Source organism: Nuphar pumila, chromosome 2 (assembly GCF_984573655.1).
Source record: "Nuphar pumila chromosome 2, dmNupPumi1.hap1.1, whole genome shotgun sequence".
In the NCBI taxonomy this organism is placed as follows: Eukaryota; Viridiplantae; Streptophyta; class Magnoliopsida; order Nymphaeales; family Nymphaeaceae; genus Nuphar; species Nuphar pumila.
This window is the reverse complement of record NC_143250.1, coordinates 142,530,638-142,553,797: the sequence shown is the minus strand read 5'-3', so window position 1 is coordinate 142,553,797 and position 23,160 is coordinate 142,530,638. Positions and strand designations below refer to the sequence as shown.

Below are 23,160 nucleotides of genomic sequence, written 5' to 3'. Positions count from 1 at the left end.
TGAGCAAGATATACCGGTGAATGATTATTTCAAATATTTGGGATCCATCATTCAAAAGTATGGAGAAATTGATGGAGATGTAAATCATAGGATAAAGGTTGGGTGGATGAAATGGAAAAGTGCTACTGGAGTGCTGTGCGATCGTAGAATGCCATTGCGGTTGAAGGGAAAGTTTTATAGGACGACTATTAGACCCGCTTTACTATATGGTACGGAATGTTGGGCTGCCAAGAGACATCATATTCAAAAAATGAGTGTAGCTGAGATGCGGATGCTTAGATGGATGTGTGGAAATACAATAAAAGATAAGATTCGGAACGAAGAGATACGTAAGAAGGTAGGTGTTGCACCCATTGAAAATAAGATGCGAGAGAATTGTTTACGGTGGTTTGGACATATTCGGCGAAGGCCTAATGATGCTCCAGTTAGAAGGTTGGAGAAATGGGAAAATATATTAGTTAAAAGAGGTCGGGGTAGGCCTAGGAAGACTTGGATGGAGATGATAGGAAAGGATATGAATGCTTTGAACCTCACCGAGGACATGGCGTTGGATAGAAATGATTGGAGGAAAAGGATTCATGTGGAAGACCCAAAATGAATTTCTTTTTGGTTCATATCGCTGACCCCAATTGTTTTGGGATGAAGGCGTAGTTGTTGTTGTTGTTGTTGTATATACATGGAAATAATTTGCTCAGGATTCTAACCAGGTCTAAGAAAGGGACTCGCTTATTGGCCCTTTGGAGCTCTTTTTCACAGGACATAATAATGCAGTTGCAGGAGCATATGACCCTTGTGGCTTAAACCTGTAGATCCCTAAAAAAATTTAACTAAATTCATAAGTGGATCAAAACTATGCTTCTATAGTGGTTATGTACTTGCATTACACAAACAATGGATTTTGAAACCGGGGCATCTTATTGGCGCACCCAAATGCGATCTCACACAAATCAAGAAGCCAGCCGAACCAGGTCTCCGGCTGAGGTTTCTTGGAGTTATAAATCTGAAAACAAATAACAGAACTTGAAAGAGTATCAAGAGAAATTAATTAATGGCCATTTTTTTTTATTGACCACACTTCAAAGTTAAATTAAACATAAATTCAAGTGAGAAACTCGCTGGGATCAGCATAAATCGAAACCATTGATTTCAATGTAGTAGAATAATGGCTCAAATGGGCCCTGCCCACAAGGCTCCCTGTAGGTTGGCTTCAGGCATTCAAGTTGAAGGATGTCACGAGTTAGATACCTGTGGTGTGAAGCCTTAGCTTTAAGGCTGAAGTAGCAAGTTCCCTGGTGGACAGAGGGCGGCAACCACTTGGGGGTAGGCCATAAGGCAGAGTGTTAATCTCTCCCAGACCCCCCACCTCAGCGGGGGGTTTCCCACAATAAATATCAGAAAAAAATGAAGGGCTCAAATGGGCTGTTGAGTCTGCACATTTTTGGGGCAATATCCAGAAGAAGGAATGAGCACCTCACACTGTGCACTAGTACTTGTTTGTCCATAGGAAAGAACATGAGAAATAACATGGAAGGAGGACTTTGACCACCAAAAACTGTTGTCAGAAAATCGTTAAATCTTTTGCATTAATTGAGGATGAAAATGCACCAAGACTACAATTTACATCTATAACTTTCCACATTTATAAACAAGAAAGCAAGTTTCCTCACCAGATATTAATGATAACTACAAAACAGTAAAATGGAGATCTCAATGCATGCCCCTCAGCGGTTCTTTATTGGCCCACCACTTTGAGAACCAACAACTTGGGTGCTGGGTTTCTGTTGGTTGCTTATAAGACTCAGGTTGTTAGTCACCTGCTTGTCAAACTTGCTGAATTCTGCATTGCCCCCAGGCTCTAGTTCAGCCTTATTCTTCGGTCTCTTCTTCAAAACCGCAATATCGACCTTGTGCCACTCAGTGTCATCCATACTGGTAACCATGCCTGCCTTCGGTATATCTGGCTTCAGCTTAGCTAAAGAAGCCCCATTTGAAGATGCATTGAAGCTCCTGTTGAGTGGTGCTGGTAGTGTTTGTTTCTCAAAAAATACAGTCCCTTGAGAATTTGAATCTGCAACCGGTCTCTCTTGCAGAGCACGTGCATGCCCAAAAGATGCAGGTTCTGCCACATCCCCCCTACTCCTCATGCTCTCATCTGCCTTTACGCAGAATTTTTTCCTCTTGACCCTTACCATGTCCTGAAAAATACACTGAATATGACATCCTAAACTGCAACTGAAAAGTTATAAGACATACAAAGAAAGGAACATGGACAGCAAGATGATGAATGAAGAGTTTTCTAAAAGAACATGCCATCCAAATCTGTACCTTTAGGTCATCGTCACCAGAAACACCAGCACCACCACCAGAAGAACACACTACCATCACTTTAAATCAGATGAAAGAAGCTTTTTTTTTGTTAAGATTTCTTTTTGTTTGCTTTCCTATTTCCTGGAATTTGTACCGAGGTTAGTTTTTCATAAAAAAAATATGGTGAAAGATTTTTTTCTGTGATTGTTTATATTTTTTTTTGCTTTTCTATTTTCTGGAATTTGTATGGTTTTTAATACTTCTATTTTATGAGTTTCATATTCAACACTTCTGATCTTAATTAAGTTGTCTTGTTTTTTTTTACAGAAACTGATTTTAATTAAGCCGTCATCCATGCCTTCTGGCTTTCTATTAACAACAAACCTGTACGCCTCTTGGTATTAACAGTTTGCAGTTGTTTGATTCACATGAGAAGATGGCTTGCATGAACAATACAAGGACTTTTCTTCTTCTTCTTTTTGAGATTTTGCTTTGTTGAATCTGCTCCTTTAATTCATGCTTGTTTTTTTCCAGGATTTGGTGCTGCTTCTTTTCTTTTTCGGGTTAATAGTGTGTATTTTGGTTCTCTAGAACAAACCTGTCTCTTGGTATATGAATTTGTATTAGTTTGATTCATATGAGAAGATGGTTTAAAGGAACAGTACCAAGATTTGTTTCTTGGGAGATTTTGGTTTGTTGAATTTGTTTCTTTTTTCATGTTTGTTTTTCCCAAGATTTAATATCGTTTTTCTCCCTTCTTTTTTGGGTTAGTAGTGTCTTTTGGTTTTCTATTTAGATTCTAGAACAAACCTCTCTGTCTCTTGGTATCAATGCATATGAGAAGATGGTTTGCATGAATATCACAAGGAATTGGTTTTTTGGGGGAATTTTGCTCTGGAATATATTTTTATGTTTTTTTTAGGATATGGTGCTGTCTTTCTCCTTTCCCTTTTGGGTTTTGAATTTTCCATGTGCATGGAGACCCTTCTTTCTTTTGGTCTTTTATTTAGGAAAAAGTTACCTTTTTAATTAAGAGAGTAACCTTTAATTTTAAAGTTTTAGAAGATAGATAGATAGGGCGTACAGGTTTTATATAGATGAAGGATTAGGAAATAATATTAACAATGAGTAGTTACTAAATCTATTTTCAGAAAGCCATTATATAATTCCTTCGTATTTGGTCTTCTATTGGTTTTGACAAAGTAATCCCTACTATTTTTCAATCAACAGTTTTTTTGTTTTTTTAGATATTAGAATAGGATAATTAGGAAATCCCTGTCTTTGGGTCTACCTTTTTCAAATATGGGTCTCACTTAATTTTTAGAATTAGATAGAAGAGGCACATACATTTTAAGAATTTCAAAGTTGCCAAATATATTTTGTGAAAGCCATATCTGATTAGCTATAGGTTATTACAAATTAAAGCTTTGTGAGGTTTCACCGGTAATTGCACATCATACCAACTGGTTTCCTCATTCAGAGACAACCAATTTAGTCTGAGCTAGAAATGTGCAGGTGTTCTGCACCAAACTAAGAGAGAGAAAGACAGAGTTCATTGATCAAGTTTCCAATTCAAATAAAAATGACATTGTTTGTAGCTGGCTAGCTTGTAGCCTAACACATTGATGGCTAGGAAAGCATGTCTAACTTCCATGAATCACTGACTTTTCCGCCCATTAGTGAGGAACATAAAAATTTATCAATGATAGGTAGAATTATGCCAAAATTGTGTTTGAGAGAGTGATAGGATATCACCTTCTGTTAGGAATTAGAGCAACAAACAAAAGGAAAAACTGAAAATAAAGAACAAGTCAAAGAGCATAGCACAAGACTGATTGAAATTGAGAAGTAAATTGCATGTGAAGCCATTGTGTGGGTGAGTTCGCTGAAGAGGCAGATTAACCCAACATTCACCCAAGTCTGGTGAACCCTCCCTCATTTTATTTGCTCTCTTTATAGCTAACGTGATAACCTGATATTTTATACAGTGTTCCTAGCTAACATGATATTTATAGCAACCTGAGGATAATGAAAATAAAAGTGAAAATTCCAAACTAGAATTGAGTAGTCTGGCAAGAGGCATATGTGGTACGGTACGTCTACCAATGCAAACAGGTCAGACATGGTGGTGCATCACAATGTTAGTATTTAAATTGTTGAAATAACGCTAATGTTTTAGACAATGCACTGAGCAATCCATCTAGCGACACATATCAAGATAGAAGGCAGATTAAAACACACCAAACGTAAGCATGCCAGTCGGTGTCGCTGTAATCACTTCTCAAAACCATGAATAACTTTTGCAGGAGGATCTAATTATTTGAAGTTCATGAAAAGAACAATTAGCAGAAAGCTGAATTATATTCAACCAGAAGCATTGAGTCTGTGATTCTACTAGTCCATGCCATATACATGCTGCTAGCATGCATGTAGCAGAAAGAGAGCACAACAGTGTCAACATAATCTACATGGAATAGGTAATTTAACCAGCCAACTGAACCATCAAGTGCTAATGTGGGACATCAGTTTGAACTTCGAAGCTCAAGTGAATTATAATATAGCTGAATTATGAGTTCAAGCAAAAGGCAATGAATATGTATATATATATAGAGAGAGAGAGAGAGAGACAGACAGACAGACGGAGATGATTCTACAGATCCAATTATCTGAAGAATGAGAAATCAACTTTGATGAAACAGGCAGAAAATAAGAACTACAAAATTCACAAACAAAACAAAAGGATACACGACTAAGAACACTAAAAGTCAGCATAAGAGATACGAGAAACACTAGTACCTCGTAAAGATTATAGTACGCTCCCCTCTTCCGATCCTTAGCCCTATTGACTGCTAGTTTGATCCCATGGTTGTCCATCCAACCCTCTGGCCACAATTCAGCAAGCTGGAAAGGGAATCAAAGTTTGTAAATAGAAACATTAACAAATTAATTAAATTTAGCACCTCACATAAGTGGAGTAACCCGTATCTTAAAACACGTAAAGTGTTTGAACTTTGAAGATAGTTTGGGCAAAGTGTTGATCGAGCGTGATCAAACAGCGAAGCAGAATCATTTTTTTTTTGTGCTCAGGAGATTTAGTGGCAGTCTTGACCGCCGCTAAATCTCTGGGTGGAAAAACATATTTAGCGGTGGTACAAAACCGCCGCTAAATAGTTTTTTTTTTGGAAAAAAAAAACGACCGCGCGGACTTACACCACGCATTCAAACGGTTCAAGCAAAACCCAGCCGAAGATACAGGTTTTCCACGTAAGTGAGGGGGGTGTGCATATATATATATATATATATATATATATATATATATATATATATATATATATATATATATATATATATATATATATATATATATTAGGTAGGGTAATACATCCATGCTAAATGAAACGTGCTAAATAGGTTTTTTTGGCCTTTCCGGTGTTTTTTTTGTGGTTTCTACCCCATAAATGTGTTGGGCATGGTCGATTTACTAGGAATCCACACTTGGATCATGTGTTTTCAATGAAAAAATGATATTTGGAGCATCAAAAATTTACAAAGATTTTGGACCGTTGATTTTTCGAACCTATGTGTCAGAATCGAACGCTTCAAGAGCTGATCCCTATAAAAACAAGTACATAGATCACATCTATACGGTAAGAATTTAAAAATAAAATGAAAAAAGCCTGAAACCCCCCATTTAGCATGTTGTATTTAGCATATTTCATTTAGCACGGATGTATTACCCATATATATATATATATATATATATATATATATATATATAGAGAGAGAGAGAGAGAGAGGGAATGCACATATATCGAGTATATATAGGCAGGACTGTAGCCTTGGGCCATTTCTGGCACCATTGCATCAACAGCAAAGCCAGGATGAGTAGTAGTTGCAAAATTTGTTCAAGATAGCACTAGCACCACCAAGACCAGAAATAAAATTCTAAGGTGACAGATCTCTAAAAAGCATAGACTATAGAAAGTGAAGTAAAATACCTCGACATATAGCTTTCTCATTTGCGGTCCTTTGTCCTCATCCATCCCCTGAAATGGGAATTGTTATAACAGAAGAAAGACGAAAGAAATAATAGTAAGATAAGAGTCTTCTTAGACATGTTTTTGGCACCTCAACATATAGATCATGGAGATCACAAAGTCTGTCCTCTGTCGCATTATCAATTTTGTATCTTCCTTTAAGAGCTTCTTTATCATCAGAACCAAGTGCTTCCTGGACAAGCGATAATGCAATTTGGTTATTGACCTCATAAATGCTTATGCAATCAGAGCCTACACATAAAGCTACCTTGGACTTTAATGAGGACACACGTGCCCTTATCATCTCAGTCACCTCCCTCTTTATTTGCTGGAGTCTATCTTCCTTTTCTTGTTTGGCTGAGAGTCCCAATTCAACCATCTCTTTCAAGTTTCTCTAATAGACCAAGGTGCATTATTAGCTTAAAAGCTACATATAAAATAATCAAATAATAAAAAACATGAGCAAACGAACCAAGCAGAAGCACATTAGCTATGAATTAAGAAATGGCTGCTGCATTGAAATGTCAAATATCCACAAAAAGTAGTGATTTTCTTTTAAGACAACATACCAAGGACAATAAATCCGTAAGCAAGACTTCCCTTAACAGGAAGGTTAGCACAAGAAGTCATGCATGTACATATTTGTGTGTAGAGTCCCAAGACCTACATCTGTCATTTGTTAAAATATATGTACTCATATATATATATATATATATATATATATATATAATACCATCATACCCGACTAAGGGTATTTATGTAATTCTGCCCAATAGGGGCATTTTAGTCTTTTTATGTTTTTCTTCTTTTTCTTTTTTCTTTATTATTTGTATTTTTCCTTTTTCTGTTTTTATTAAACATGCATTAAATGCATGTTGCATTGGGGGTCCCAACCAAGAGTCGTTGGACCCCCAACGGTGTGACCTTGGGGACCCAACGACTCCTTGTTGGGCCCCCCAATGCCCACTCCTTCTCTCCTTTTCTCCCACTTCCTCTCTCACTCTCTTGTCTATAAATAAAGGGGTAGACCCCTTTGCATTGTAAGGCTTCTTGAAGCCCATTTCTTGCTTTTATAACATTTTTATGTTTGAAAGCCATCTTCGGCTTTTGTGTTTGTCCACTGTGGACTTGATCTTTGCATTCTGTGTGAATGTCCATTATAGGACATTGTGTTTATTTTCGCGTATTTCATTACATGGTATCAAAGCAAGGTTTAAGCTCTTGATTCTTGCTATAGCTAGTTGATTAGTTATAGTTTGCATATTGTATTTCTCTTTCTTGGTTTGTCATCCTTTCTTGAGTTATTATGGAAGGAGAACAAAAGATTGATCTCTCCTTCAAACTTAATGGTACGAACTACATGATGTGGGCTGCCGTCATGGAGAACAACCATAAATAGGGATGGCAGTGGACCGGGGGAAAGCGGAGCCCCGCCTCGCCCCGTTTGGACCGGGGATGAAGGGTATGAAACGGGGATGGAGGCGGGGACGAAGGTTAAAATCCATCCCCGTCCGGGGGTGGAGGCGGGGATGGACGTGCACTTTTCCCCACCACGATCCCTGCCTCATCCCCACCCCAACCCCGCCCCGACCACTTTTCCCCGCAATATCCCCGCCCTGCCCCGCCTCATCCCCGTTTGAACCGGGGATGGAGGACATGAAACGGGGATGAAGGCGGGGATGGAGGATAAAATTCATTCCCCGTCGGGGATGGAGGCGGGGTGGAGGATAAAATCTTGAGGCGGGGCGGGGGTGGAGACCTTGTCCCCCGCCCCGCCCCGCCCCGCCCCACTGCCATCCCTAACCATAAAGGTAAAAAGCTTTGGGGATATGTTTGTGAAAATATCTCAAAAAGAGATAAAGTGTGCTATAAGCACACCACCACCAATAGGTATGTGCACAAAGGCACAAGAACACTTAGAACAAATGTACACAAAGGTACAATAAAGAAACACAAATGCACAAAGGCATATAAAATATAAAGAATTTTTATTGAGAAGAATGGAGATCAAAAGCTCCAAGAAGTAGTTTTTACAAAGGGGGAACTCCCCTATTTATAAGCTAGCAAGGGAACTTGGAGGGGCTCCACTAGCTGTTGGAGCCCCTCCAACAGCTAGAATTCTAACCGTTGGAGAGGCCCAACAGCTAGTGTTTAGCCCCCTCCAAGTTGACTTTAGTCAACAAACAAGAAAAAAGGAAAAAGAAAATGAAAAGAAAAAAAGGAAAAGAAGAAAGAAAAAAAAATAAAAGTACAAAAACATTACAACATATTCATAATTATGAACATGCGCAAAAGAGGGAAAATGAGTATAATGCCCTTGCAGGTTTTACAAGAAGAGAGAGAAACATATATATTTACATATATATAAAGATAGATACATATACATATCATATATATATATAAGAGAGATACAGTTTAACACCCTCCCTCAAACTTAGGGCGCAATGACCGAAAGTTTGCCAAGGAGAAAGTTGAATCTTGGAGAGCAAAGCGCCTTGGTAAAGAAATCTGTCAACTGATATTCCCTTGAAAAGGCAATGACCGAAATTAGAACTTAATGCCCTTGAAAAGGCAAAAACTTGGGAAATAACCTCATTACCCACTGGAAAGAAATCTATTAGATGTAGATGGGTCTTCAAAATCAAAACTAAAAGTGATAGGTCATTAGAACTCTATAAAGCCCGATTGGTAACTAAAGGATACGCCCAAGGATACGACATTGACTATGAAGAAACTTTCGCTCCCGTAGCTAGAATGACTAGTGTTAGGACTCTTATTGCGATTGCTTCAGTTAAAAAATGATCTATTTATCAATTAGATGTCAAGAATGCATTTCTAAATGGTGAACTAAATGAAGAGGTCCACATGGAACCTCCACCACGAGTATGTATTGGTAAAGATAAAATTATCAAACTTAATAAAGCATTTTATGTATTGAAACAAGCTCCAAAGGCTTGGCATGATAGATTTAGAATTGTAATGACAAGTTTAAACTTTCGTTCATGTTATACTGATATTGCTTTTTGTGAAAAGTGCAGGGTCCTCAGTAGTTATTCTACTGCTTTATGTTGATGATATGATCATCACTGGAAGTGATGAGCAAGGAATTAATGATATTAAGAAAGTTTTAAAAGAAAATTTTGACATGTCTGATCTTGGTTTCTTAAGATATTTTTTAGGTATTGAAGTAGCATACTCTCCACGAGGGTACATTCTCTCCCAGATGAAACTTGCTGCTGATATTTGTTCAAAGTCTGGCATTTCAGATGACAAGAAAATAGAAACCCCTAAAGTTATGAATGCAAAGTTGAGGTTGGAAGATGGAACTCTTCTCGAAGATCTCACTCCCAACCGCCAACTAGTTGGGTCTCTAACATACTTATCCATCACTCGGCCAGACATAGCTCATATAGTTCACTCAGTCAGTCAGTTTCAACATGCACCTACAACCGTGCACATGAGTGCAGTCTTAAGAATTATCAAATACATTAAAAATACTATAACTAAGGGAGTTTTTCTTTCCTCTTCTTCACCACTTGATTTAATTGTTTATACTGATGCTGATTGGGGAGGAAATCCCAATGATAGAGTGCCAACCACTGGTTTTTGTGTATTCTTAAGTGACTATGATTTCCTGGAGATGCAAGAAGCAACACAAAGTATCGTTGTCCTCAACAGAAGCAGAATATCGTGCAATGACTACTACAACCATGGAACTTGTGTGGCTTAGAAGTTTCCTCAGTGATATGGCATAATTATCTCTACACCTTCGAAGAAGTGTTGTGACAATAAAAGTGTCATTAACATCGCAAGCAACCAAACCCGTGCTAAACATATTGAGATGGACTGCCACTATGTTCGTGATGAATATCTAAGAGGAACTATAGATTTGTCATATATTACATCTGAGTACCAGTTGGTTCACCAAGGCTCTTGTTGCTCCTCGCTTTATATTCCTTCTCAACAAGCTTTCGGTCATGTCCCCGTAAAGCTTAAGGGAGGGTGTTAAAATATATATATACATAATACCATCATACCCAACTAAGGGTATTTCTGTAATTCTGCCCAATAGGGGCATTTTAGTCTTTTTTATGTTTTTCTTCTTTTTCTTTTTTCTTTATTATTTGTATTTTTCCTTTTTTTGTTTTTATTGAACATGCATTAAATGCATGTTGCATTGGGATCCCAACCAAGAGTCGTTGGACCCCCAACGGTCACCAACGACTCCTTGTTGGGCCCCCCAATGCCCACTCCTTCTCTCCTTTTCTCCCACTTCCTCTCTCACTCTCTTGTCTATAAATAAAGGGGTAGACCCCTTTGCATTGTAAGGCTTCTTGAAGCCCATTTCTTGCTTTTATAACATTTTTATGTTTGCAAGCCATTTTCGGCTTTTGTGTTTGTCCATTATGGACTCGATCTTTGCATTCTATATGTGAATGTCCATTATAGGACATTGTGTTTATTTCCGCGTATTTCATTACACCATTAACCTTGAATTTTTAATCAGATTATCAAAATCCAAGCTCACATCCCCATAGACCTTAAAAGATGTTGCTGCATTCAGATTTATCTCATTTAAGGTCAAGCTATGGGGTTTGACTCGCCAGGCAGACTGACCAAGTCAGTGACCAGCTTGCTAAGATGTACTGCTCCTAACTCAGAAACAACATAAAACCTCCCATCCATAGAACTCACTGAATTCTTGACAAGACCAGACACATGGACCTAACTCACACCCTTTAGCATTTAAGCAAAAATATGCCATAAATCCTAGGATCCTGATTAAAATACTCTGTAACCTAGAACCTATGTCAAACAGATACTCCATTTTGAGTCCCGTTCTGAATCCCTTTATGTACAATTCATATTGGAAATTTCATAAAAATAGCCATATCCATGCGACATAGCTTAGAACCATGTCTTTTTTAGTGCCATTGATTACATAAAAACATGGCAGACCAATATCTGATTCACCAAAAGAGATTTCAATAATCACTAATAAAACTAGAAGATTTCCTCAACTCAAGAAGGTTCTGAGCGATTTTACACAATGATATGTATTCATAAAAAACTTAGCCAACTAGGAAAACATGTTGGAATCTTGCTAAATGCTCATCTTGACAGGCAGCCAAGTCCAAACAACTTTGTTGACTCAAGCTGGGATTTTAGTTGAGTTATCAACAGAGTAAATGTGACATACAAATCTAAATATTAAAAAGAGCCCTTGCTTGTGAGGAAATAATAACCAACATGATGGCAGGAAACCTTTTGAACTGCCTGAATGCATTGAGTCAACTAACATCCTCCATTTCATTTGATGCTCCTTCTTACACCATGTTCTCAGCCCCTTCAAAGAAATTCAGGAGCCATTCGGTATATTATCCGCACAGCTTAAATTCCAAAACCATAAAGGAACATATAAGAAGGGGGAAAGAAGAAAGCATCCAGGAAATCCTAGGCATCACTAGCTCGCTATCAAAATCAGCTAAAAAAACCTTTCTTCCCATCCTAATTCAGACAGAGAGAGAGAGAGAGAGATTTTAATCTTTCTTCAATATTTCTGATATTTCCACGATAAAATTACCAGGCAAGCAAGTTACCATGTTAACCGAAAAAAAGTACATCAAGTAAAACAAGAAAAAAATCATCCAATTTTGAAAATGTGATTCATTTGTCTAAGTCTCAAGCAAGCTGTAGAATCATGCTGAATCATTCCCAAGTCTAAGACTTAGTCAATGGTAACAAATCCAGATATGTAAACATTGCTAGAAGGGCATGTTACCAAGATACACCATATTTGCTCTCTAACCCTCTATATTACTACTTCAAAGTAGACAGAAAGAACTGGCAATATCCTGAGTACAATAGCTGCACAGTTCTCTCAGCATACTTACTGCCCACAAGCATCCCTAGCAACGATACAACCATTGTACACATCAGAAAAGTCACTGACAAAATTTTTAGATGATGTTTGTAAATTATATTTAAACAAAATGCCAACTTTTTTGTTGTGTAAAGAATCAAAGACAATGCCTACTAGGACAAAAACACAACACAACCCACAAAGGGGAGGCTCTCAAGAGGCACAAAGGCACACACACAATATAAAATAAATTATTTTTAATAGCATAAAATGCATAACACATGCATAATTGAATAGGGACTAAAAGTCCCATATACATACATGATAGAGAGAGAGGAGAGAGGCCTACTAGACCCTTGGGGAGCTCCCAAGGGCTAGAATATCTAACCGCTGGTCAAAAAGACCAGACTGTTAGATTTTGAATCTCCAGGTCCTTCCACGCTTGAGATCTGAAAAACAGAGAGAGAGAGAGAAAGGGAGAGAGAAGTTGAGAGAAACTGATACCCCTTCAACAATAGGGTTGGCTGCTGTGTATTCCTTCATATTAACATGTGGTTACAAAATTTTAGGGTACTAAAATACCCCTCATTACAATAATCAGTATTACAAAATGCCATTAATGAAGAAGTGGATGTCACGGGTCTTGGATCTTCAGATCCATGACCCGTAACCAGAGAAAACACTTCTTTTCACCCTCCCTCAAGTTGTGCATGATCTTGAATCATGAACAACTTGCCTTTTAACATCCAAAATCTGTCTTTTGTCAATCCTTTTGTAAATATATCCGCCACTTGATCTGTAGTTCGAACAAATTCAGGCTCAATCTCTTTCTCTTCTACCTTTTGTCTCACAAAATGCTGGTCTATTTCAATATGTTTGGCACGACTGTGATGGATTGGATTAAAAGACATACTAATGGCGCTCTGGTTGTCACACAAAAGAAGTGATCGAGATATCGATTCTCCGACTTCTGTCAGTAGATGTCTAACCCAAGTAGCCTCAGCAGTGGCGGCTGCCATTGACCTGTATTCAGCCTCTATACTGGATCTGGCAACAGCCTTTTGTTTCTTACTACTCCAAGAAACCAAATTCATCCCAACAAATACACAATAGCCGAATACTGATCTGCGTTCATCTGGATCTCCCGCCCAGTCCGCATCAGAATAAATAGTGATCTCATGTGCACTTTGCCCATTTGTCTTTCGCTTATATGTGAGACCATCCCCAACCGTTCCCTTCAGATATCGTAGTATCCGTTTAACTGCTTCCATATGCCCTTCACATGGGGCATGCATAAACTGAGAAACTTGATTCACCGAGTAGACTATATCAGGGCGAGTAAAAGTGAGGTATTGTAACATACCCACTATGCTACGGTACTGTGTGGGATTATCAAATGGATCTCCGTCTTGAGAGCTAAGCCTTTGATGAAGAACGCTAGGAGTGCTTAAGGGCTTGCAGTCTTTCATACCCGATTTATTGAGAACATCAATGGTATACTTATGTTGAGTGAGAGTCATTTTTTCAGAGAAACTGTCGACTTCAATTCCAAGAAAGTACCGTAGTTTGCCAAGGTCCTTCATTTTGAACCTCTGATTCAAGAGTTGTTTGACTTCTTCAATGTGCTCATTGGAATTGCCAGTGGTGATAATATCATCCACATATATCAACAACAGAGTAATTGTGTCTTGGTTCTTAAATATAAATAAGGAGTGGTCAAGAAGAGATTTCTTAAAACCATATTTTTCTATTTCAAGAGAAAAGCTGTCAAACCAAGATCGAGATGCCTGCTTCAATCCATATATCGCCCTTTTTAGTCTGCAGACATATTTTGTAGGATTACCTTCTGCATAACCAGTGAGTTGTTCCATGTAAACTTCTTCTCTCAAATCTCCATGAAGAAAAGAATTCTTCACATCAAGTTGGCTAATGGTCCATTGGTGTTCAATGGCTAAAGAAAGTATGACTCGGATTGTCCTCATCCTCACAACGGGACTAAAGGTTTTATCATAATCCTGTCCTTGCTCCTGTGTAAAACCTTTGGCTACAAGTCTCGCCTTGTATCGCTCTATAGTCCCATCCGGTTTATACTTTATTTTGTACACCCATTTCGAACCAACAACGTTTCTGTCAGGTGGTCTTGATACGACATCCCACGTACCACATTCATGTAGAGCTTCCATCTCCTCATTCATTGCTTCAATCCATCTTCTGGAATTTGATGCTTGAGAGAACGTTGTGGGTTCATCTTCTTTATTCAAGGTTGTTAGAAAGAGTTGAAAATCTAATGAGAAATTTTCATAACTGACCCACCTTTCAATTGGATGGCGAGAACGTGTGGATCTTCTAGTATCAACAATGTTGGATGTTGAGGATGCGTCCATGTCTGAATCAACTATGGTGGGTGACTCTCTTTCTCGTCGAGTGTAGACAAGGCCTTTATACCTTCCTGGATTCAAAGTTGAGTCTGTATTTTCATGATCAATCATTCCATCAGTAGACACAAGTTTCTTATCCTTTTGAATGCAATTTGAGCAAGCATCACTAGCTCCTGAGAGAAGTTCATAATTCAACCAAGGATAATAAGCCTCAACTCTATGTTTTGATTCTGAAGAACTAGTACATCGACAATCAAAATTCAATTCATCGAAGATGACATTTCTTGATATTTTGATGCGCTTGCTCACCGGATCATAGCACCTGTACCCTTTATAGTCATCAGCATAACCCACAAACCTGCACTTTAAAGCCTTGTCCTGAAACTTATGTCTCCTTGAACTGTCAACATGAACATAGCATAAACATCCAAAGACATGCAAATCATAGTAGTTGGGGTGTATGCCAAAAAGAGACAAGTAAGGAGACTTGTTTTCCAAAATAGTCATGGGCAATCGATTTATCACATGAATTGCAGAATGAAAAGCCTCTGTCCATAAAGTGATCGGAAGATTACTGTCATGCATCATGCTCATCGCACTCTCAACAATATGGCGATGCTTCCTTTCAGCAATCCCATTCTGCTGAGGTGTGTGTGGGTAAGACACCTTTTTTTTTATCCCATTACTTTGAAGAAAGTTATTAAAGTCAATGGAAGAGAATTCGCCTCCTCCGTCACATTGGAAACTTAGGATGTTTTCAGAAAATTGGTTTTTGACAAAGGAATGGAAGTTACGGAACAACTTGAAAGTCTCGGATTTTTGTTTCATGAAAAATATCCAGGAATAGCGAGAATAACTGTCAACAAATAAAAGATAATATCTAGTTCCAGACATGGAAGCAACTGGAGCAGGCCCCCAAACATCAGAACAGATAGTCTCAAAAGGTCTTGAAGCTCTTTTATTGATAGAATGAAATGGTAAAACATGACTCTTACATAAGAGACAACTAGAACATTTATTGGCATTGACATTTATTCCTAAACTTGACTTGGGAATAAGATTATTCGAAACAAGCTTTTCAATGAAACTACTACTGCAGTGACCTAGACGACCATGCCAAAGATTTGGCTTATTGATTTCAGAGACACTAAAAACGCAGGTAGGATTTTCAGAAGACAACGATGATTGGAGCTTCAAGTTTGGATCTGCAAAGCTAACATGTGCTGAAGGATCTTCTTGAAAAACATACATATTGCCTTGTCGTTTTCCTCTAGCGAACGTCTCCTTCGTGCAAAGATCCTTAACAAGAACAGAAGAAGGAGTAAATTCAACTGAGGCTTTGACATCATCAACAAGTTTAGAAACTGAAACAATGTTTTTCTTGATATTAGGAGCATAAAGAACATTTGAAAGATTGATGGAAGATTCGGGCAAGGGTATGATGGAGTTTCCAATATGCGAGACAGAGTGGTGTGATCTATCTCCAGTAACTATACTACTTCTACCAATGTAAGAAACAAGTTTTAGGAGCTTACCTGCATCACCAGTAACATGAGTCGCTGCGCCAGAGTCCACATACCAAGTACCTTGCTCATTCTGTTTCAGATTCAATTCTGCTAAGGCTGACAACAACAACTCTTTTACTTCTCCATTGGTCCTTGTACTGTCTGTGCCTCTTTTTGCTTCAGTTTGTGTTGATTTTCCTTTATTTAGGGGATTGAACCAGCAGTTGGCTTTGATGTGCCCCCTTTTATTACACAGAAAGCAAGTAGGAATTGGCCTCTGTCTTTGTGAGTTGGTATATGAGTTGGGTGTAGGCAATAATCCACGATCGCCATGGCTACTTCTCCCTTGTGCTCCTTTTCCCTTGATATCATAGTTTCCTCGTCCTCGTCCATAAGTAACCCCTGTAGCAAGAACTTCTTGTGCTCCAGTATGCATAGATGATTCTTCAGAAAACCCCTTTAGATTCATCTCATATTGTAACAATTTTGCGCGCAGATCTTCGAAGTTGGGCAGCTCAGGTAAACATAATAGAGAAGTGACAATCATATGATAGTCGTGTCCCAATCCACTGAGGGTTTGTTGTACCAAATCTTTATCAGAAACTGTACTTCCAACAACTGCTAACTGATCTGTGATAACCTTCATTTTGTTCAAATATTCCATGATGGACATGGAATCCTTTCTTAACATTTGAAATTCTCTTTTAAGAAACATAATCCTGGCCTGAGAAACCTGTGAGTATGTCTGAACTAGTCTATTCCAAAGTTGCATGGCAGTGCAGTCATCTGGAATGGCTACAAGAACCTCTTGTGACAGTGTTGATGTAATATAAGCAACAAGCGCTTGGTCTCTTTTTATCCAAGCCACAAATTCAGGATTTCTAACATATACGGTAGTAGCTTCCCCTTTGTTGTCCCTTTCTTCTTGTGATAGGAACTCAGGAGGAACTGGAATAGATCCATCCAGGTGTCCAGAAAGATCCTGACTCCTAATGAAAGGTATGATTTGCCTCTTCCAAGTCAAGAAATTAGAGTTGACTGAGGAAACTGGAAGAAAGAACTGATTGACTAGGAAGTGAATTCATGTTTCACAGAATTAAGAATGTATTCAGCACAATCTGCTTACACCTGCAGTTTTTTTTTTTTTGCAGGAACTAACTCAGATCGATGGCTATCAAACTGCAGAAACTAATTCAGATTGCTGATATGAAACAGAAATTGAATGTCAATCAGATTTCTGATTTGTATATGAAATGGAATATTTGATATGAAAATCAAAAAGAAATGTGAATGTATCGGCTTGATCAAGAATGCAGTTGCATCAAAATAGGACCCTGCGTGATTAGATCACGCTGCTATCAACAGCAATAAACTGGGTATGCGAGTGACAGAATGAGAAATAGGACCCTGCGTGATTAAATCACGCTGCTATTAACAACGATAAACTGGGTATTTGGGTAGAAAATCTGGATTGAGTTACTCAGGGGATAGAAAGAAGGTTGTGGGGAAACCGAGGTTCAGCCACCACGGAAGTAAAAGAAAAATAGAAAGAGGCGAAAAGAAGACTGTGGGAAGAAGAAGAAGTCAGATCTGAATCAGATCTAATTATCTTCAGATCTGATTGATATCAGATCTGATTGATATCAGATCTGATAGAGAAGAAAGGAATGTGGGGAGACAAAAATGGATCGGTCGTGAACCCCAAAAAAAAATATGAAATTAGGGAACGGAAGGATATGTTCTTGACTTAGAAGAAGAAATCGAGAATGATAGATCTATTGGACGTACCTTTGAGATCGATTCCAGTTTCAACTGAAGCGTGGCTCTGATACCATGTTAGATTTTGAATCTCCAGGTCCTTCCACGCTTGAGATCTGAAAAACAGAGAGAGAGAGAGAAAGGGAGAGAGAAGTTGAGAGAAACCGATACCCCTTCAGCAATAGGGTCGGCTGTTGTGTATTCCTTCATATTAACATGTGGTTACAAAATTTTAGGGTACTAAAATACCCCTCATTACAATAATCAGTATTACAAAATGCCATTAATGAAGAAGTGGATGTCACGGGTCCTGGATCTTCAGATCCATGACCCGTAACCAGAGAAAACACTTCTTTTCACAGACTGCCCATGAAAAATATAAAAAACAAAAAAGTATAAAACAATCCTAAATACAATATATAAAAAAATAAACAAATATAATATATATTGAATACAAGATATATATATATATATACACACATGTACATAACCATACATCTCTTAATACTCTCCCTCAAACTTACGGTGAGATCACCAAAAGTTTGTCACGGAGAAGAGAGAATCAAAGAGAAAGAAGTGCCTTGGTGAAGAAGTTTGTTAATTGATATTCAGAAGTTTCGTAAGGCAATAATATGATCCTCATTAAGTACTCTTCTCGAACATATTGGCAATCCATCTCGATGAGCTTAGTCCTCTCATAAAATGTATGGTTGTTGACAATATAAATAGCTCTCTTACTATCACAACAAAGCTTTGAGGGCGTCACGAGATGTACCCCATATCTTCAAGCAGTCGTCTCAATCATACAACTTCTGATGAAGTGGTGACCATATCTCAGCTCTGATACCATGTAACGAGATCAACAAGAATCAAAGGCAATGCCTAGTAGGGCAAAAACACAACACAACCCACAAAGGAGAGGCACACACATAATATAAAATAAATTATTTTTATTAACATAAAATGCATAACACATGCATGATTGAATAGGGACCAAAAGTCCCATATATATAAATGATAGAGAGAGGAGAGAGACCTACTAGCCCTCGGGGAGCTTCCAAGTTCCAAGGGCTAGAATATGTAGCCGTTCGGAGACCCAACAGCTAGCTGGTCAAAAAGACCAAACTGCCCATGGTCAAATATAAAAAAAAGTATAAAACAGTTCTAAATACAATCTATAAAAATAAATAAATAAATATATACTAAATACAAGATACATATATAAATATATATAGAGAGAGAGAGAGAACTAAACATATTAGGCCCTCTTTTCTTGTTTTGCCCTGTTACGCCAAATAGTTTGAAGTGTTTATGATAGATCTGAACCGTTAGATGTGTTTAGCATGCTCGATTTAGTGGGAACCAACTCTTGGATCATGTTTTTTCGACGAAAAAATGTATTTTTATGAGCCAGGAAAATTTGATGCCTTCATAGCCATTGATTTTGGATCACTGGAAAACCTGTATAAAGTCAGATTCCGGTGATCTAAAAGCCAGTTCCCACTAAACAAAACCTATAGATCACATCTACAGTGTTAGATGTGAGAAAAAATACCAAAAACTATACTTTTTGAAGGGTCCTAACAGGGCAGAACGAGAAAATGGGGCAGAATCAGTGCATTACTCTTATATATATGTACACATGTACATAACCATACATCTCTTAACATGTTGAACTTGTTCTTTTACAAAAACAGCACGCTAATGACTTATGCTTGAAACTCCTCCTGCTTCCATCCTGCATGCTCGCTCTTAAGATAGAATTTCTAAAGTTCAGCATAAAAGTATTAACCTGCTGAAGCGGTGATCTACGAACAAAAAGCATGCCCAAAAAGAACCAACACTGCCACCTGCAGGTCACTACTACTACTGCTGTTACTATTACTACTACTATGCACCACAGGTGAATATACACACAATCATGTATAAACATTGAGACACACAAAGACACATAACATTGCAATAGTCCCATGAACATGTTTGAACATCTATAAACAAGGCAATTCACACAAATCTACTGGATTTCTGAAAACCTGCCTTCAGCGACATGAACATGCTTGAATTAGATCATGAGATTACCCTAACATAATAATGTTACCTTCAAAGTTTTGAGTTGAACTATGTGTCCAAGGATGCTCATAAGGCGATTAATCAACTCCTCTGATATTTTCCCTTGGATAGATTGCTGCAATTACAAACCAAGACATCCATTAATATTTCAGGTTATCATTTGTGTACTTAAAGCTATAGAAGCCATACAAAAAGCACAAAATGGAGAAGTCCAGTTATACAGCTACCGCTAATCTGGCAACTTTAGCAAGTTTCTGTTTTACTTCACGAGGCAATCTCCTCTTAACACCTTGAGCGGCAGCATCATTTTCGTGAACATCCATGGTAGGTGGCCTTGCTGTGGAAAAGGCACCCAATTAGAATATGAAACCACCATTAGATCCCTTAAAAAAAATTTGAAGATAAGAACAATTCTCACATTCTGCAACTTTCTTTTCCAACTCACGAATGGCTCGCTCTAACATTGTCCCTTTTGGTCTTAATCCAGAACCTTCCTTGGGTAACATAGATGTTAACTTCTGCCAATATGAGGGAAGAAAATGAGCTGAATAAGCAACACTTTTCGTGTTGAGATTCAAACAGTGGGTCAACAACTTGCCCAAACACAAAAAATTCATCACAGAATCAGGAATGAATCCATAAGTTATCAAACACAATGAGTTCATTGCAAATTCCGGACAAATTTTGGTTATTGGTCTATAAAGGGCTGGATTACCCAAACCAAGCATGAACAAAATCCACTTGGTCCAATCTGAGCCCATTTGAGATTCACCCCAATCCACTGTACCAACTCAATCTAAAAGTTAACAAACAAACCTAAATATTATCTACTCTAGCTGGAATTAGGAATCCCTATGCAGCTATGACTTTGCCAACATGATATGTCACAACTTAACAAACAAAAATAGACGTGTTAATACACAAGCTAATCCTTTTAGGTAGAATTTATTAAATTAGTATACGGTAAAAAATTATTGCTATAAGCAATACCATGTAAGGACCAAAGCAAGGGCACCACCAGAGAGAGGAATAGGATATAGCAACGAAAATTACAAACTAACAAAGCAAATTTACAACCACAAAGGCAAATGAAAATTTAAAGACAATTATTCTGACTAACTGTCCTTTAAACCATGCAAGGCATCAAACAGAATATTTTACAGCAATAGAAACAATAAGGAAATCAATATGCATGATTCCATCCTAGCACTTATGAAGGCCTTAACAAGAGCCCTATCCCATGGGAAGGAATTAAATAAATCTACTAGCATCACCTATACTTATAGAAACCTCTAGAATGTTGACTCACAACTCCCACATCGGGAGAATTTCAGCTATGGAAAAAGATTGATTAAACAACTCAATTTTGCTTTGCTATCTTGATATCGAATCACAGAATTATTATCTAATTGTGATCATTTTTTGCAAATCATTCTTTTGGAATTTAGATGTTTTGCCTAGCCATCCTCGTAAAAGATTACTGTGCATCGTTTATGGTAGAAATATCTAGTACAAACATGTCACACACTAAGACCCTGAGATGAAGAAATACTATAGACAACTAGTTCAGACATATGAAAATCTGCTAAAAGTCCAATGGAACTCGTAACATAAATTTATATCTTTTCTGAAACACTGCAAAATCATGATATTGCATACATGCCATGTCAATGAAAATATAAGAGGTGATTAACATTGGAAGTATCTTCCATACATATTTCTGAGCCTGTCATATGGACAAATAAGAGAATGGGACGTGATGCGGATATGCTTGGTGCCATACAGCAGTTCTTAAAAATTAGGGCACAGGGACATGGTGATACAAGTATGCACATACACAGACAATATATATGCATATGTATAACTGCAATTCTAAAATCTCTGATTAAAAACTTACTGACATTGAATCATAATGTAATTTTTAAAAGAAAAAGAACTCAAATGAATACAAAATAAACAATCAAGATCATAAAAAGAAACAAATAAAGTTAATGATACAATGTTGATTGTGTGCAGAACTGGTTTAACTGCATCCATGAAGTGTCTGAGTGTTGTGTCGTGTCAATACGAGATACATGTGCTAAGTGAAGTATCCATGTGACATAGTTTTGAACAGAGATAAACGCTCACCGATTTTTGCATTGGATACTTCCCACTGCTATAGTGCACACCAGCTAAATCAAAATGTCTCCCACTTTTTTCCTTGTGTCGAATCTTGGAGGTCATAGCAAGTTCATGAGTATCTCTGATGGGCTTTTTGGACAGGTTCTCAACTTGAACTGCGGTACCCTTTTCATGAAGAACCCGATCCCCAGAGTCTGAGAGTTCAGCAACAACTCTGGTAAGGATAGTTCCCATGTTTTGTTTCTCTCCATCTTTAATCTCCACAGGAAAGGCAAAAGCATCTCTACTTGGCAACTGGGATGACCAAGAACTTTCAGACTTAATGGTTGCATTTGCATGCTTTGCTTTGGGAGGCGCAACACTATTTGGAGGATTCTGTGAGGCTTTTGAATCACGATAAAGCTCATTGCCAGCTAAGGCGGTTCTAAGTGGGATTGATGGCTTGTTTACCACCAATGATGCATTTCGAGCTGCAGTTTTCATGCGCATGCCACCTATTTTTACAAGTTTCCTTGGCATATGTTCAGTTTCCTTCTCACCAGTTGCTTTATTTAAATCTTTCCTCCTACGCTTCTTTGGTTGATGATTAGGTGATGGCAAAGGTTCATTTCTGGACATAAAAACATTAAAAGTAAAAAAACTGAAAATGAACTTCCAGTTGTAGATCATTAGATAACTGTAAATGCTAATGTAAATTGCAAAGAAGAGGTAGAACATGAAAAAGACCAAATGAACCAAAATAAAGCTAAAGATCTCAATTAGGGAAATGCATCAAGTACCTAAATAGAGTTGCAAATGAAGCATTCAATTATGGACAAGATATTCATGATATGAAGTAATAGTATTAAAAATGCACTCCAATGCTTACCAAAATTATTCAGCTGTTGGACTCGAATCAATGAAAAGTTGACAACATGAAAGATCCACAAAATCAAATAAGAATACACAAGATGGACCATGCATCAAAATAATCCCAAAGAACAATCATGAGAGAGAGAGAAGGCATAGTAATTTCTATGTACATAATCCCAACATTCTTGTATAAGCAGCATGCTTCAAGAAGGCAAGCTGATAGAGAAATGAGTGTAGAAAGTGCTGCTAAAGGATGGTTCATCGGG

General features: G+C 37.8%; 1 protein-coding gene across 5 annotated transcripts in view; it reads right to left on the bottom strand.

Annotated features, from left to right (window-relative positions):
- Positions 1-1,558: 1,558 nt before the first annotated feature.
- The window catches only part of LOC149847396 (ubinuclein-1-like), a 47,551-nt gene continuing 25,949 nt past the window's right edge, over positions 1,559-23,160 (bottom strand). For 4 of the 5 annotated variants that reach the window (XM_089996998.1, XM_089996997.1, XM_089997000.1 and 1 more), the window contains 8 exons: positions 22,049-22,652; positions 20,337-20,436; positions 20,146-20,255; positions 19,947-20,033; positions 6,436-6,738; positions 6,306-6,353; positions 5,104-5,208; positions 1,559-2,195 (listed from right to left, as the gene is read on the bottom strand). In XM_089996998.1, the coding sequence (XP_089853124.1) occupies positions 1,722-2,195; positions 5,104-5,208; positions 6,306-6,353; positions 6,436-6,738; positions 19,947-20,033; positions 20,146-20,255; positions 20,337-20,436; positions 22,049-22,652 (1,831 nt within the window). In that variant the 3' untranslated portion in view covers positions 1,559-1,721. The remainder of the gene's footprint in view (positions 2,196-5,103; positions 5,209-6,305; positions 6,354-6,435; positions 6,739-19,946; positions 20,034-20,145; positions 20,256-20,336; positions 20,437-22,048; positions 22,653-23,160) is intronic. The other variant, XM_089996999.1, reaches the window with a different exon arrangement.